This window comes from Chiloscyllium plagiosum, unplaced genomic scaffold (assembly GCF_037043375.1).
Source record: "Chiloscyllium plagiosum isolate Xiang-an unplaced genomic scaffold, Cpla_swu_hap1 HiC_scaffold_7, whole genome shotgun sequence".
NCBI lineage: Eukaryota > Metazoa > Chordata > Chondrichthyes > Orectolobiformes > Hemiscylliidae > Chiloscyllium > Chiloscyllium plagiosum.
The window spans coordinates 46,067,332-46,085,473 of record NW_028270145.1 but is presented as its reverse complement, the minus strand read 5'-3'; the positions used below and the strand labels follow the sequence as shown (position 1 = coordinate 46,085,473).

The following is an 18,142-nucleotide window of genomic DNA, read 5'->3' as shown; positions in this document are numbered from 1 at the left end:
ACACCAAGCCTGCTATCCTTGCTGAATAAATCCCTTGTAGGAGATGTGGTATTTTCCCAGATGACTGTTCCTCCTGGTGTTTGCCACATTCATCAGTATATGATGAGTGAAGATTGTTTGAAGTAGTTTGTTGCCACTAATCGTCTTTTTTCTTTACTAAGTCTTTACCTTGGGCCTAATTAGTGATAAGTGGTAGAGGATACACCACCACAGAGCATCTACAGAAGAGGCACTGTACTTAGATAATATTTATTTCATGATACCAATAAGTATAACTACATTTGATCGGGCATCATCTCTGGGACTTTAGGTACTGGTGCAGATTAATCTCTGTTTAAAAATTCCTCATCTTCACCCATAGACTGTCTGAGAGATATCAGTAAGATGGGTGGAACCAATATACTGTTGAATGTTAATTATTTCCGAACATTTCCCTTATACTGTATAACAGAAGAAAATAGTGTGCTGCCTGGGGTCGCAGGGTTAACAAAGAAAGTACAGGGGTTCTAATGATGCAGTGCTATACAATGATGGGACTCTGCATGTAGACCATCCATATCTGAGACTCTGATGTCTGTCTTGCATTGGTTGCTTTAAGTTACTTCCTCTTTATGCCTACTATGCAAGGCAGTTCTGGGAAGTTAACCATATATTCTTTAAAGTATAGTCTTGCTGTCCTCTGCCTTTCAGTCAGTCACATCCAATTCCATGAAAATGAAGTAAATGATCAATTAGCATTTGCTTTCACAGTGCTATTCCAAGTGCTTGAAGATTTTGTACTGTTCAGCATTCACTGTCCAGTCTGTTGCATAGGTGAAACTTGTTGAATCTTAGTCAACAGACTCAAAATTATGCGTAAATTGACGTAGGATCCAGATCTTTCCCAAAATGTTTTTGTGGCAATTGTTTTTTTTGTTTTTAATGATCTATTGCAAATCTCCATGTTATGTTTTCATAGTTTTTTGCTGTTTGTTTATAACAATTTGTTAAATCATTGCTGAAGCTTTAATCTGGGTAAATAAATTCATGATTTATGTTATCTCTGCTAAATTCTATTTTTCATGCATTGCAGGAGCAGGCCTGTTGTGGTTCTTGATGCTTTCCTGCAGCTACCTTCTTCAATCAATCGTACAAAAATGGAATGCTTTGAGAATGGGAAGCCTGTTGTATGCATCAATGTTTCTGTGTGCTTTAGTAACAAAGGAAAGAAGATTCCTGGTCACATAGGTAATAATTACACTGTACTCCTGCCTTTGTGTGGTGGTGGTGGCAGAGGGAATGAATGCTGAAGGCGGTGAATATAGTGCCAAGCTTTGTTCTAGATTTCCTTGAGTGTTGTGGGAGCTACACTCGTCCAGGCAAGTGGGGAGTACCCCTTTGCACTCCTGACTTCTGACTTGTAGCTGGTGGACAGGCTTTGTGGGTGAGTTAAGTTGACCTGTTCTTGTAGCTATGGTGTTTACATGGCTGATCCAGTTCCCCTTCTGGTTAATGTCAAGATCCACCCCTTTATTGCTTGTTAGTTGTGAGGGATTCCAGTGGTGCTCATGCAGTTGTATGTTCAAAGGAGATTTGTTAGGCTCTGTTTGTTGGAAATTTTGTTAGTGGCACTTCTGTGGTGCAAATGTGACTTGCCACCTACCAACCCTAATGTGAAAGCAGTCCATGCTGAAAAGCATATGGAATAATGCATCTTAGCAACTTTTTTGTTTGAAAGCAATACATTGAATAAATCTTCAGTTACTGCAACAAGTGCTGAAATTATTGTACGATTTAAAACAAAAATCAGAAAGCCATATTGCTAACTTGCAATTATATTGTTATATTATCTCCACATTTGAGAGACTGCATCAGTCCAACTATTTGATGTGGAAAATAAAAAAGTGAGGCAATGACACTCATAAGAATGATATTTCACCCTTCACAAAAATTGAATAGTGTATTCAAATGTTATAAAATGATGATCAATACTGTAGCTGATTTCAATTTGCAGAACTTGTGCATTCTCCAGTTTCCATGTCCATAAAGTTTCTTTATGCGATACATACAAAACGCTTGACTCTGCCATAATTCTCATACCTTTCTTAGTTAACAATATTGTGAAAACAAGAAACAAAGAGAAAACTGTAAATCGCTATTAATGAGAACTTGGATCTCATTTTCTTTTGTATTCAAATTATGGTGAACATGGATCTGATACATTAGTTATTTAATTGAGAGTTTACTGGAGCATGCAGTGGTAGTTAGTGTTCTGTTTTGTGTTCCCATTCAAGAAAACGAAGGTGATGTATATATGCTGTTTCAACATGTGTATATCACATTCTGTGCTTGGAACACCTGGAAGTGGTGATTAGAAAGGCAGTGTACTGAAGTGACAAGATGACTCAGTCAAATTAATTAAATGTATGGGAACAGTCAAGTTGCAGCAACAAACAATAGAAGTAAGATAATATTACCCAAGCTGCACACTGCTATCCTGATTAATTTGCTCTGTCATGTTCACAGGTCTTTGATTGTAAGATTGAACTCTCAGCACTGAGCTTGAATTGCATTAATATGGTAGGGCTACAGCGGAACCTGGGATAATGGTTGTTATGACATTGGTCTCTCCTTATTAATCTTATTAACTCAGATTTCTAGCATTCAGAATAAGAAATTAAATAAAATGTTGAAATTTAAAATTAAAAACAGATCTCTAACATGATTAGCTTATCCTTACCTTGTGACCTACAATGCACTAATTTCTTTTAAAAAGTGATTATCTCTTGAGTATATCAAAACTTGAGTTTAGAAGTGGTTAGTTTTGCTCAAAGCTTTAATTTTGTGAATTGAATTTGGATTGTGCAGTCTGAGCATGTGCACTGTGTATAATTTCTCAATGCCCAATAAACATTTTTTTAAGCTTTTAATCTTTTTGAAGAAAAAGTGAGGAGACAAATTTCAGAGTATTAGAATAAAATTTATAATGTTTTGTGAAGAAACACCATCGTCCAGTTGAACAGTTAGGAATGCCACTTATGGTTACATGTTTACTGCAGCTTCAGTGTGATGCTCTTAACCATTAGAAAATTGATAAAGTTGAAAGGAGGCACAATGAGGTCAAATCTAAAGGAGATGAAATAAAGATTGTCATTCTTAGTTACTTGATCATCTAAACTTAAAAGAGAAAATGAATTTAGAAGCTTTTCACACAAATGAGTCCTGTGTTATATTTGGAAGTGCCATAGGCTGTAATGACTGATGTATGTCCCTTCAGCTGTTTACAACAGTATTGAGCCTAGTCAATTAGCCCTCAACAGGATCGTCAGGGTTATGGAGACACACAGGAAAATGGAGTTGTGATCATGATCTTGTGTAATAGTGTAGCATGCTCAAAGGGTCAAATAGTTTCCCATTGCTCCTTTGTTCCCATACTTGCAAAATTTAAAGTTTCCGATCCAATCTTATATGATTTTGATCGGATATTATTTACTGAATGATCTTGATTTTTGCTAAAATTTGCATTAACATTGATTTTAAGATGATGTGGACCTAGCAGTGCATCTCATTTACATTGTATACATTTATGTGCAGTGCCCTGTTATCTGTGAACAGAAACAATGCACCCAAGCATTGAATCTTTTTCAGTTAAACAAAAGCTTTGGGATAATGGTTCTCTGGTTCATTCTACTTGGAAAGATCTCATCCATTTTGAATTCACTTGAAAAAGGAATCAGCACCTCTCTTCTCAACCAGTATAAATTATTGTACCATTGAAATTTTGCTGTTCTTGTGATTCCGTCCCAACAAATGCAAAATGAAAAGCTTCAATAACATGTCGTATTTTCTCATAAATTCTCAAGTTGTGAACTACTAAGTGACTAGTGTTTGAAAGAAACTTTTTAAGAGTCTGCATTAATTGTTAAAAGATTGATTGGAAATTTTCTTGGATAACAAGAAGTCCTCATCCATGTGACCTGCAGACCTAGATCTGGAAGCAATACCAACAGAAAGGAAATAAAGAAGGTAGTAGTGTGGCTGGCAAATAGCAAGGGGTGAGAAGGCCATGATGTAAAGCAGAACACAGAATTTTTGAGGAGAAAGATTAAGCGTCACTCAGGAGAAGGTCAGTTGAACAATTTTGCTGTGAAGGAGACCAAATTTCTTGGAAGTACTGGCTGACCTGGCTAAAAATGTCACAGCTTTTTAAACCTGTCTGAGACACTTCCTGGAGGTGGCCAACCATGGATTCAGATACTGTTGATGGGTTGAAAAGGAATTCTGGGCAGTTACATCATCAGGAAGGGAGATGGGTTGTTTGAAGTGCACTACGTTGATGGTAATTATACCTGTGAAATCTGAAGTTTAAAGTAAGATCACACTCCTGACCTACCTGTTTGAATGAAAAACAGTACTAGAGAGCTTAAACATTCTATTTTTAGAACTTCTACAGAAAGAGGTCCTTTGGCTCATTGTGTGCATGCTGGTCATCAAACATCCATTGATTCTAATCCCATTTTCGAGCACTTTGCTGTAGCCTTGTATGTTATGAATTTTCAACTATTCATCTAATATTACTTCTAATGTCTTGAAGGTTCTTGCCTTTACCATCCTTACAGGGAATGAGTTCCAGATTCCCACCACCCTATGGGTGAAAGAAATATTCCTGAAATCCCCTCTAAATCTCCAGCTCCTTAATTTAAGATTGTATCATTTATGTACAGCTCTCTCTACTAAGGGGAGTGTTCCTTCCTATCTACCCTATCTGTATTCTGCAGAACTCTGTACACCTCAATCAAGATTAGATTACTTAGATTACAGTGTGGAAACAGGCCCTTCGGCCCAACAAATCCACACCGACCCGCCAAAGCGCAATCCACCCACACCCATTCCCCTACATTTACCCCTTTGCCTAACACTACGGGCAATTTAGCATGGCCAATTCACCTAACCTGCACATCTTTGGACTGTGGGAGGAAACCGGAGCACCCGGGGGAAACCCACACAGACACGGGGAGAATGTGCAAACTCCACACAGTCAGTCGTCTGAGGTGGGAATTAAACCTGGGTCTCTGGCGCTGTGAGGCAGCAGTGCTAACCACTGTGCCACCGTGCCGCCCACTTCAGATCTCCCTGTGCCTCTCCATCTTCTCTGCTCTAAGGAAAACAACCACAGCCTGTCGAGATAAGAACTGAAAGAACTGTGCCACCGTGCCGCCCACTTCAGATCTCCCCGTGCCTCTCCATCTTCTCTGCTCTAAGGAAAACAACCACAGCCTGTCGAGATAAGAACTGAAAGAACTGTGGATGATGTAACAGAAACAAAAGCAGAAGTTGCTGGAAAAGGTCTGGCAGCATCTGTGAAGGTAAATCAGAGGTAACGTTCTGAAGAAGGGTCATCAGACCCAAAATGTTAACACTGATTTCCCTTCTCAGATGCTGCCAGACCTGCTGAGCTTTTCCAGCAACTTCTGTTTTTGTCCCAGCCTGTCTAGTCTCACTTCATAGATGAATAAGTCCAGCACAAGAAAGATCCTGGGAGAATCTCTCCTGCACCCTCTCTGGTGCAGTCACATCCTACCTATAATATCGTGACCAGAACCACCTACAGTTCTTCAGTTGTGGTTTAATTAATGTTAAATGCAGCTCCAACATAACTTCATGGCTCTTGTATTCAGTGCCTTGACCACTAATGCAAGTATCCCATATGCCATCTTAGCCACCTTATTTACTTGTCCCTGATGTCTTCAAGGATCTATGGATATACATACCAAGTTTTCTCTGATCCTCTACTTCCTAGAATCCTATTACTCAACGTTTATTCCCTTGCCTTACACCTTCCAAAATGCATCACCTAACGATTTATAGCATTAAATTCCATTTGCCCGTTTAACCGATCCCTCTATATTGTCCTGAGGTCTATGGCTTTCCTCTTTGTGATTTACCACATCATCAAATTTTTGCATCATCTGATCATAACTTCTAGAATGTTGTCTAGATTATTACTGTACCCAACAAATTCACAAAATTACATGATATCAAGATCACACAAGAATAATTCTACTCCTTTGTGTTAACTTTATCGAATAAAGGACAATTATTATAAAGTTATGCACTCTAAAGATCCAGGTTTGTAAATGTACAATAATGAGGTAGAATGTGGAAAGGTAATCACCATTCTTTCAGTGTCATCAGGTCAAAATCCTGGAATTCCATCCCTAATGGCTCTGTGAGTCTACCTATAGTACATGGACTGGTATGGTTCAGGAAGGCAGCTCATCACCACCTTCTCAAGGGTAATAATGCTGGCCAAGTGCTCGCTGCACCTTGTCAACTGCCACAAATTGTATCCTGCACACTTTCTATTACCCTGATGAGGAGGTGCCATTGTTGGACTGTGGTGGACAAAATTAAAATCATGCAACACCAGGTTACAGTGCAACAGGTTTATTTGGAAGTACTAGCTTTCGGAGTGCTGTTCCTTCATCAGGTAACTCGTGGGGCAGGATCATAAGACACAGAGTCAATAGTGCAAGATAACAGTGTTATGCAACTGATATGATATATTGAACAAACCTAGATTGCTGTTAATTCTTTCATCATTTAGAATGGGTTGCAGGTTTAGATTCATTAAATGTAAATCCCAGAACTTCTTTCATGCCACATTCCCAAGATAACTTAAGGTTTTATAAAATGTCATCTTTTTTATAAAACCTTAAGTTATCTTGGGAAATTGAATTGAAAGAAGTTCTGAGATTTACATATTAATGAACTGAAACCTGCAACCCATTCTAAAAGATGAAAGACTTAACAGCAATCTAGGTGTGTTCAATATATTGTATCAGTTGCATGACACTATGATCTTGCGCTATATATTCTGTGTCTTATGAACCTGCGCCACTAGCTACTTGACAAAGGAGCAGCACTTCAAAAGCTATTGTTCCTAAGTAAACCTGTTGGATTATTACCTGGTGTTGTATGATTTTTAACTTACTCTGAGGCACTCGTAAAGATTTATGTGCCTGTCAAGCACATAAAGATAACATTTTTCATTGTATCTTGATACGCATGACAGTAATAAACCAGATCAAAGTGAGTGACATCCCTGACTCTTTTTCAAGTCTAGAATGCTACCTGGTGTCTTCCACTAGGAAGATTGTTGCAAAGGTGCAAAACAAATCGGTGTTACTTGGAATTGCTCTTTAAAGTAAAACACAACTGCATTTCATCTTGTTCGATTCATTCTAACTGTTTTAGTCTGGTGCATGAAAAGATAATGAAGGATGATAAGAGATTTGATTAAAGTTGAGGAAGCCATTGTACTCTGGGGAGAAAATGTTTTGATTCATCTATTTCCTGTTTTCAGTTAGCTAGTAAAATTAAGCTTTATTTTTCTGAAACAAGAAGTAAATTTTTACACCTCTTAAAAACAATTTTCATGCAAATTGAACTTTCATTTTTCAGGATTTTGAGTATTGGTTGGGGAAAAGAGGAAAAAATGAATAAGCATTTTGATCTATCCTGTCTAAAATGAGTGGTTTATTTTTGTTATCCTGTTACAATAATGCAATTGGACATCTTTGCTTGTATCATGAACTAAATGTATAAAATGAGTTTAGGCACTGAAGTCAAGTACCTGTATCTTGCTTTAGTTTTAAATGGTGTGGTAAATATAAGAAAAACTGAAGCCACTAACTTTGACGAGTTTCCTGTTTCTATTCGGGTAAGATCAGACATTCTTTATACTGTTGAGGAAACTGTATAAAGCTTTATTACTGCCATGGAAGTTTACCTAACAGCTGTACATGTTGAGAATATAAGCAGAATGGATCAAAATTCTTATGAAACTATTGGAAATAGTAAATCATGTACCCTGACCTGAGTTGCATACATGAATTCGCAATATATATTTTGACTGAAGGATTTTTGCTGTAATTGTTCCTGTAAAATTGTCAATGGAATATACCGGTAAATATCACTAATTGTACATATCAATATAGTTTCATTGCATTCAATATTCATAGAGGAGAAAGTGAGGTCTGCAGATGCTGGAGATCAGAGCTGGAAATGTGTTGCTGGAAAAGCGCAGCAGGTCAGGCGGCATCCAAGGAACAGGAGAATCGACGTTTCGGGCATAAGCCCTTCTTCATATCCAAATATATACTTTTTTCTAAAAATATTGTGCTTACTTAATGTGATGCTGCATGTGCAGACACGTTGGTATAGTCGATGAAATCTGTTTTCCTTTTCCCAGCAATTAATTCTGCTGAAAGTTTACTTCAAGAGACCAAGAATTTTGTCAACAATTTATAGCACTGTAAATATTAAAAAACTATTAAACCTGTTTAATTGTACAGATCAAAAACCTTAATGAGTTGCATTTTTATGATGGAGACTGAACAAAATATTGATAGTAACAAATGATGCATATAAGTGATTTGTTTCTAAGAATCAGCAGTCTGATTCTACAAATGTTAGCATAACAAAATGCTTAGAGTATATACAAATCGTTGGGGGGAAATGAAAGTGAACAATTCGCATTCCAGTTCCTTAATGAAGTGCCATCTTGTGGAGGTGTTGTAGCTCTGACTGTTCTAAATGCTCATATCTGAAAGTATTGGTTATGTTACTTTGAAATGTTCTGACCTGCTTCAAAGTCACAAAAGTCATTTCTATCTTTTGTCTTTCAGTGTTGCGCTACAACATAAGTACAGACGTCAAAAGGAGAAATGGTTTTCCTTCGAGATTTATCTTAATATCTGATGGCAACTTGACTACTAGTTCAGGACAAATTGCACTCTATCACAATATCATTAAATGTAACGCTCATCAAGCACTTATGAGGGTAAGTTGAATCATTTTCCAGGTTGATTATACATAAACCAAGTAAATCTGTTTGCAGTTGAGAAATTCTTTCCTGCATTATTCTTCATATATTTTAGATAGCTGTGAAATTCCTGTTCTGAGGAAGAGTCACTGGACCTGAAACATTAACTCTGATTTCTCTTCACAGGTGTTGCCACATCTGCTGAGCTTTTCCAGCAACGTATGTTTTTATTGTTTTTTCTTGTGAAATTCCCCTGTAGCATTGCACGTAGAGAGATTAACCAAAGTGGTCATCAGGGTGAAGCAGAGTCCAAGAGAAGGGAATAATGTACCAGGCTAGAGTCACAGTTCAGCACCCATTTTAAACACTCAAATTTAGTCTGTATATTTTGTTAAATAAATTTGATGTTATTTAAAATGATAAAACTGACAGCAATTTGGAAATCAGAAGTTCATTCATAGAATTATAGAATCCCTACAGTGTGGAAACAGGCCATTCAGCCCATCAAGCCCACTCCGAAGAGCATCTCGCCAAGATCCACCCACCCCCATTTCAACCCCACCTATCTCTGCATTTCCTATGGCTAATCCACATGGCCTGTAAACCCCTGGACACTATGGGACAATGTAGCATGGCCAATCCAGCTAACCTGCACAGCTTTGGACTGTGGGAGGAAACTGGAGCATCCAAAGGAAACCCTCAGGCACAGGGAGAATGTGCAAACTCCATCCACAGCCACCCGAGGATGGGATGAAAACCAGGTCCCTGGTACTGTGAGGCAGCACTGCTAACCACTGAGCCACCGTGCTGCCCTAAGCACAGGAGTTTTTCTGTAGTACTGACTGAAAAGCTGAAATTCTGAGACATCATTGTGAATAGGACAAATTTAAATTAGAAAGAAACGTTATGCCTGTGAAAAACAGTAACTGTCGATCTCAAGAGAATTTCTCTAAACCTTTCTTGTTCATGTACCTGTCCAAATGTTTATAAATGTTGTAACTGTACTTGTATCTACCACTTCCTCTGTGTGCAAACGTTGCCCCTCAGGTTCCTTTTAAGTCTTTCCCCTCTTGCCTAAAACCTATGCCCTCTCGTTTTAAATTCCCCTACCTGAGGGAAAAGACTTTTCGCTATTCACCTTATTGATGCCCCTCATAATTTTATAAACCTCTATAAAGTCACTCCTCAACCTCCTATGCTCCAGGGAAAAACATGCCAGCCTATCCAGCGTCTCTTTATAACTCAAACCGTCTCTGAATTCCTTTTGCCACTGACATATGAGGAGACATATTGAAGTATCTGCAATCTGGGCACTAATAAACTTGATCTCTACTCAATGGATACAAGTACTGTGCCATTAGTGTACACATTTTTAAAACAGATTTGTAAATAACATTCCTATAAATGAAAACTTTACAATTCTACATGAGGTTCTTTTGGCATACTTTGCAACATAATTTTCATAATTAACATTTGCATGTAATATGCTGTTGTTGAATATTTGCCTTACCTCCGTCTTGAACTCCTGATGTGAATTTCTGGCTGAAAGTATACTCTGTTCCACATTTTCTCCATAGGTTTTAAAATGTCTTTCCTAACAAGTTTTTTAAAAATCTGCTGAATACAGGATTTAATTTGCAAAGTCTTAACTCAAAAAGAAATCCCAGCACTTAATTTATTTTGTGAATTAGTAGGAAAAACATATTCCAATTGGAACTAAGTATGTGTTTTGCTGGAAAATCAGTTATTGAAATATGAATAATTACGGGGAATGTTGCTGATGTGATGTTATTACTTGAAGAAAATATTTAGTGAAGTAATGAAATGAAAGTTATTACAATAGTTAAATGATTAATCTAGGTGATTACATGAGCAACCAAACTTTGGTGGAAAGGGGATTGAGAGAACTGGAGGTGGCTGCTATTGTAGAAAGCATTGTAAGCTTTTTCTAAACTCTACAAAGAGATTTTTTAACAGCAGAAGGTGAAAAACTTGGTAAAAAAGTTGTTCTTAGTTGACTCATAAAGAAGAGAGACATGAAGATTCTAAGATTTTCATTGGGGAAAAGGTTCCATAGAAAGGATAGCCTAGAGGTACAGGACCTACAGCATCCTACCTAGCGAATGGCTCCTGGAACGAGCAGAAGGAATGCCATCCAAATAAGACCTACAGGCCAAGGGTCAGCAGCAGTGTGCCTGAAGCTCAGGCTGTCATGTCAGATGTTTGAATGACCTCTGCATCCTTTGGCAGACAGACCTTTGGAACAGGTGGTCACCCCATGCCTGTGGTGATGAAGGTGACTGTCTCCTTGTGTTTTTATGCCTTGAGCTGGAGGATCAGGTTGTCAACCTGGAAGTGTGCCACTGTTTCACCAGGGAATTTTCCACCAGTTTGAAAGGGGGTGACAGAACACAATCAAAGTAACAGAGAGAGACTGGGTCAGGCCAAGAACGTATTGATCGGGGGAATGGAAATGAGTGACCAATTGATGAGGAGGAGTGGGGTGAGGGTTGGGGGTCAGTGTTTGATCAGAGCTGATATAAATTGGAGTTGGAAGGAGGGGGAAGAGGGTGTTTTAATTGGATGTCATTCCCAGAATGGAGGTTGAAGGGTTTTCAGCTAGGTATCTAGATCTAGGAGGTAAGTGTGAAGATACCTGCCCTCTGAATCCACCAAGTCCTCATTGTGAGGGAGTTACTGGGCTCCCCAACCCTCCTAAAGTTTAGGAGGCTTTGAATGATTATGTGACTTGCAGCCTCATTATCATGTTTAAAAAATATAGCCCACCTTCTTGGAGGTGGTTGGTTATTCACTCATCTTTTAGTTTCAGTTAAAATGGGAAATAGGCAGGTAAAGGTGGTTGTGGGTCACAAAGCTGATTTTTCAGGCTTTAAACTTGGCTGTACACTTAGATTCCCAATCTGGCTCCAAGCAGACACTAAGTGGTTCAGTTTTAGGTCAGTATCAGCCCAATGTATCAAATATATTACACAGACAGCAAACAAGTACAGTTACTCAAATCTGATTCATAATTTGTAGGTTTTAGAATATAACCTCTAGTTTTTGGAGAATAATTTCTGTGTTGGAGGTGAAATACAAGATAATTGGACATCTGATTGGAAAACTGGTGATAACTCTCATGTAAATGTAGGACCTTGTGCTTTTTACACTGCTGAGATAAATATTGGTGACTTTGTAAGGTCATGGGTAGAGTCACAAAAGCTATAAGGAATGGGGATAATCTCAGTTTAATAGAGCTAGAAAAATCACTCTTTCTTCAATAAATCATTTAAATTAACATAATTTCAGATAGAAAGAAATTGAAGCAGCTTTGTAAACATTTTTTGTGGACCTAGGAAGTCTGGAGAAAGGCCTTTTTTATTATTCATATGGGCAAAAAAAAAATCAAAGAGTAGCATTTAAGGTAAAATCATTTATCATAATCCCAAAGCATGTCATGTTGCCATTGATGGATTTTGGTTAGATGGCTTTTGCCTGTGTATTTTTACTAATAGAAGCAAGCAGTTTAGTTTGGGAATAGACAGAGGCAGTTGCAACTCTGCTTTATTGACTGCATCTCACAGAATTAGGAGAACCACCAGGAGATGTAACCAAGTTAAGTCTGGACTTAAAGCAGAAACAAACCTTTTAACTTCTTCATTCACTGGGTGGGGCTCTATTTCAGCCAGGTTTTTGTGCAGGAAAAGCAAATGGAAGATTTGCTCTAGCTTCCAGCTAAAAGATAAACTCTATGAGTGTCCTTACAAAGCCTTGAGGCAGAAAGGAGCAGAATTAGTTTGGAAAGGTTTGGCAGAATCGCACCTGCCAGCAATCAAACATGGAACTGAAGCAACAACAATCATAAGGTATAAAGTACAAGTTGAAGGCTCGCTAGCTAGTGGATTGATCCATAAAATAATACCTCAGAAGACAGCTGGGAACACTGAAATTAATTATGAAAGGCTGTGGCATACTTCTAACTTCGAAATAACTGCCTGCAAGTGACTTGATGTAAGAATATGGGGTAGGGATACCAGGGAAAATAATTATTTCCCTTTTGACACTTCTGCCTTTCAAAAGATGATTATTGGGGGGATGTAAGACACAGGATTTTGGTTCGTGTTTTGCAGGCTGATGGGACACTATGCTGTGAACTGGAATGCTTGGCTTTTGCATAAAGGCATTTATTTCCTTTGAATTGATGCCCTTCAGCTGATGCTACTTTGTCAGCCTTTCTCAATCTAGCAAACCTTTCCTCAAATACTCTCTGCTCTACAAACATGATAAACTGGATTGATATATTTCACCATCTGCATTACCTAGCTTCTCATTCTGACTACATAATTGGTTTATCGAGTTGAGTTCCTCCCTTCAGCATGAAAAGAATGTCCCAGTACAGTACCTTTTCTTTGATCATGTCTATCGTGTTTTGCAGGCTGATGGGACACTATGCTGTGAACTGGAATGCTTGAAAAGAATGTCCCAGTACAGTACCTTTTCTTTGATCATGTCTATCAGTGGGTACCCTCCTGTTCAGACAGCACTGAGACACAGAACACGTAGGGATCCAAAAAAATGCATTAACCCACTGAAGAAAAGAAGCCATTCAGAATTCCTCTGCTAGGGATTTCCTGGCTACTAATTAGCTGTGCACATTCACCATCAACAGAAAGTAAGCATTGAACGTGCCATATTTATTTAAATTTTCAAATCTCCCCTGTAGAATTGGGAGGCTGCCCAAACAGCATTTGAATTCATGGTCTGACAAAGAGTACAACCGAGTTTTCCCAACAGTTAGTGAATGGTCGATTAATTAGTACTTCTTTACATCTATTGTCAGTTTCTAATCTCTCAGATCTGGATCCGATACCATATTTTTTGAGCGGTAGTTTTAAATGTTTGTGCTCTCAGTTGGGAGCAATGTCCAGTATAATACCTATTGGAAAGCCAAGGGAAACATTATTTATTGTCTTCTGTGAACTAATTCTAAAGCTTGGAAAAAGTTGGTCAGCAAATACATACATTTCCATTGGGTTCAATTCCTGCCAAGAGCATGAATTCAGAAATTGTTTTTCTAGATCCCAAAGACAGTATTCCCATCTGAATGTCAATCTCTCTCCCATCTATGTTCTCTGCTGAAGAATAAACCAAACTAAACCAAATGGGTTTTATTAAATATGTGAAATATGAGAAAAGTGGTTTGTAATATTAAGTAATTGCAAATATAATTAAAGATGTTGGATAAATCAATAGTTTGAATTTGATTTATCCTATTTTACAGGAAACTAGGGATTGAGAAATCACTAGAATTTTTTTAGGCCTTACATAGTCTGAGAAAATGAACCAGATATCAGTGCCTTTAGTTTCAAATGACAGCTTCACAAGTATTACACTGCACTGCCTGAAGCACAGTGTAATACTGGTGAAGCTGTTAAGGGTAAATGTTTGATTATCTCTCAAATGAAGTGTTTACTAGAATGCACTTAAGTTCTATCAATTCAGAGAACAGAATAATCAATTGGTAATTAGATTGATTAGTTAATATACTGCAGATATATAAGAGACCTTGTGGAAAATTAATACGGATTAAATGACATTCAATTTAGGTCAAAGCAAGCAAGCATATATGTATAAGTGGAAACAGTGAGCCTTTGGAAGGACGAGCATTGTCTGTCACTACTTACACCTGGGAATAATTTAATCAAGTCCAGCATTGTAATAGTCACAGCTTGAAGTTGTTTACACTGCTTACAAAAATAACTTGGGATATTTTGCACAGTAGGTGGTTAGAAATCGAGAAGTTCCTTTTGAGTTAACTACATAAAGCACTTTCCATGAGATTCAATTCCAGAGCTACCAGCTACTTTCATCACAATCTTACTCAAATGGACATTCTATGTATATGAGCCTGAACAGTCAATATTGAAGAGCTAGTTAGCTGAGGGGGGCATTGTACCTGTTTCTGAATCTGTATTTCTCTGATATACACCTTGCAGGATAGGAACTGAGAGCAGTGATTCCAGCTAAGATTATTCTTCCTAACAGAGGCTATTGAGGCTTTTTGCATTTAGTCGCCTCTGTGTTAGCTGTCACTAAATAATTTGTCATAGACCAGGAATGGAATTGTAAACTTCATGGCAGTACACCTTAAAGGGTGAACTTGCAGATTTTTCAAACCTGGAAGAAAAGTTTTGGAAATATACGATAGGCTAGTCAGGATGTGTTATGATGCTTAGGGCATGCAGCTTCTACTGTTTGGCTGTATTTTATTTTCCCCCTTGAACTTGGCTCTCAACTTAGCACTGAATATACTGTTTTTTCACATGTACCACTGGACTATGAAAAAATACAACATTCTGCATTAATTATTGTAGTTTCTTCCAATTCCATAATGAAACTGGTGTGTTGGAACAGATGTGAGTAGTGACATTGTTTCACCATATTCCTAATTTTTGTTTGATTTATGAGGTTGTGCAATTCCATGGGCGATGGTAGCTTTCTGATACATTGCCAACATGGCCATTCTTCATCTAGATATTAAATGTTAATTTGTTGTTTAACTGGGCAAACATCACAGGAGATGGCAGTCCTTTCTCAATCAAATCCACCTATGTGTCAATGTCACATTCTACTTACTGACTGATACCTTTTTACCTACTTTCCCAATAAAATTTATTGACTCCCATTTTCTGGCTCTAAAACTACATCTTATTAAAATTTGTAGATCCTGTCATATTTCCATTCAGAAGTTCTATGTCAGCAGTTCCTCTGAGGATTTCAAAGTTAATTGTGTCAACATCTGGAGACATCTCTTTTGTCATGTTTTTAATCAGATTTTCCCATTAATGTGACAGCCTGTGACACTGCAGTTCTGGCTCTGCAAAACTATTTCTCGTCTCTCGGTTGCCTCCTTAAGCTATCATAATAGAGCTGATTTAAGCAGGTGGAGTATCAGAATTAGTGGCCCTCATATTAATCGAAAGGCAGCACACGTGTGAGCAAAACCCAGAAGTCACATCAGTGGGTCAGAATTTGCAATTGAAACTGCGTTAAAGTAATCAGTTTTGAATTCTGGGTTTTACATCTCCAAGATGCATAGCAAGCATGATGTGCACCAACATGACACTGTTTCCATTGTAAAGGTACATTATGCAAATAGAAGTTGGGGAAGTCAGGATGTGCTGATGCTGAATGCTGCACATGGAGCAAAGGAGCACCTATGACTACTAACACATTCTTGCATTTGTGGCTGGCTACAGTTTGAGCAAGAGCAAAATGCCTTTACCCACCCATATCATTGGAGACAAAAACCACCTGCTTTCATCAAGAAAGTGAATTGGAAATGAACAGTAGGAAATCTCTCCTCCAATCCTGGATGCAATGCAGGAACTAATTTTAAAGACTAAGAAGTCTGGATAATCAAGCACAGTTTTGTGGAGGGGTTTTGGGGAGGTGATGGCCTAGTGGTATTATGGCTAGACTTTTAATTGAGAAACTCCAATAACAACCTGGGGAACTGGGTTCAATTCCTACCCTGGAGGATTGTGGAATTTGAATTCAATAAAAATCTGCAATTAAGAGTTTAATGATGACCATGAAACTACTGTTGATTGTCAAAAAAAATCTGGTTCACTAATGTCCTGGTCTGGCCTACATGTGACTCCAGACCCACAGCAATGTGGTTGACTCTTAACTGTCTTCTGGGCAATTATAGATAGGCAGTAAATGATGGCTTAGGCAGTGACACTCATATGGATGAATAGTAGCGACAAAGAAAATTCTTAACCGTTCTTGAAGTCCACTAGCCATTTATTTTTGCTTACCAAGCACACTCCATTACAACAGACCTCCCATCCACTAAACTTCTAGTGGCACAGCCTTAATTTTCTTTGACATTCAACATTTCCTTCGTTATAAATTCACCATTGTCATCTTCCCTAGCTCTTACACAGTGTTCTCCATTTGACTCGTCGTTACCCTCATCAAATGCACTGCACGTATCGGATGAATATCTGTTCTTTGCTCACACATGTATTTCTTTCACCACATAGAGTCAAAGAGCACAGAAACAGACTGACCATTTGGTCCAACTGGTCCATGCAGACCGGATATCCTAAATTAGTCCCATTTGCCTTTACTTGGCCAATATCCCTCTAAGTCCTTACTATTTTTATACCCATCCAGATGCCTTTTAAATGTTGCAATTGTATCAGCCTCACCACTTCCTCTGGCAGCTCATTCCATACACACACCATCTTCTGCGTGAAAAAGTTACACCTTAGAGCCCTTTTAAATCTTTCCCCTCTCATCCTAAACCTGTGCCCTCTAGTTCTGAACAGTCCCACCACAGGGAAAAGACCATGTCTATTTATCGTATCCACACCCTCATTTTATAAATGTCTATAAGGTCACTCCTCAGCCTCTGACGCTCCAGGAAAGACAGCCCCAGCCTATTCAACCTCTCCCTATAGAGCAAACTTTCCAACCCTGACAACATCCTTGTATATCTTTTCTGAACCTTTCAAGTTTCACAACATCCTTTTGGTAGGAAGGAGACCAGAATTGCTCACAATACTCCAAAAGTGGCCTAACCACTGTCCTGTACAGCTGCAGCATTACCTGCCAAATCCTGTACTCAGTGCTTTGACCTATGATGGAAAGCATACCAAATGCTTTATAGGAAAGAAGATGCAAAATGTAAGGAAGAGGAAATGGTCTGGTTGGAGGCTGTAACAAACTGTCCAGATCACTGACATTGTGATGGAAATAAATGGAGAAATCAGAATTGTTCTCCATCAGAGATGGAGAGACAGGGCATTCACCAATAGCTGGTGACTGAATTACAAATATCTCTGAAACATGTATGCTGACTTCATTTCAACAGTGTTGAGAGAGTAGTGCTAGAAAAGCACAGCAGCTCAGGCAGCATCCAAGGAGCAGGAGAAGCAACGTTTCAGGCAAAAGCCCTTCATCAGGAACAAAAGGTCAATTATCCTGCTTCTTGGATGCTGCCTGACCTGCTGTGCTTTTCCAGCACCACACTCTTGACTCTGAACTCCAGCATCTGGAATCCTCACTTTCTCCTACTTATTTCATCAGTGTCTAAACCTTAAGACTGTCATCAGACTGGCATTGTGTAGATGTAGAAACTCAAATAAAATTCCAAATCCAAATGTTCCCTGGTTCTGCCTGTTGTGACCATAGGGGATGTCCCAGACCTATCCCCAACCATCTATCATTTGGCATATGCATTTATTTGCAGGAATCTGTGACACTTCATATATCCTATGTAGTGAGTCAGAAAGAACTAATATTGAGGTCCATGGTGATTTTTAT

The 18,142-nt window shown here is 38.4% G+C and overlaps 1 protein-coding gene across 2 annotated transcripts in view; it reads left to right on the top strand.

The window, feature by feature from the left end:
- itga4 (integrin alpha 4) overlaps window positions 1-18,142 on the top strand; it is a 184,673-nt gene that overhangs the window by 78,525 nt on the left and 88,006 nt on the right. For both annotated transcript variants that reach the window (XR_015757649.1, XM_043693478.2), the window contains exons 14-15: window positions 1,073-1,227; window positions 8,670-8,824. Coding sequence is in view for 1 of the 2 variants with exons in the window: in XM_043693478.2 (XP_043549413.2) it covers window positions 1,073-1,227; window positions 8,670-8,824 (310 nt within the window). In the remaining variant the exon portion in view is untranslated. The remainder of the gene's footprint in view (window positions 1-1,072; window positions 1,228-8,669; window positions 8,825-18,142) is intronic.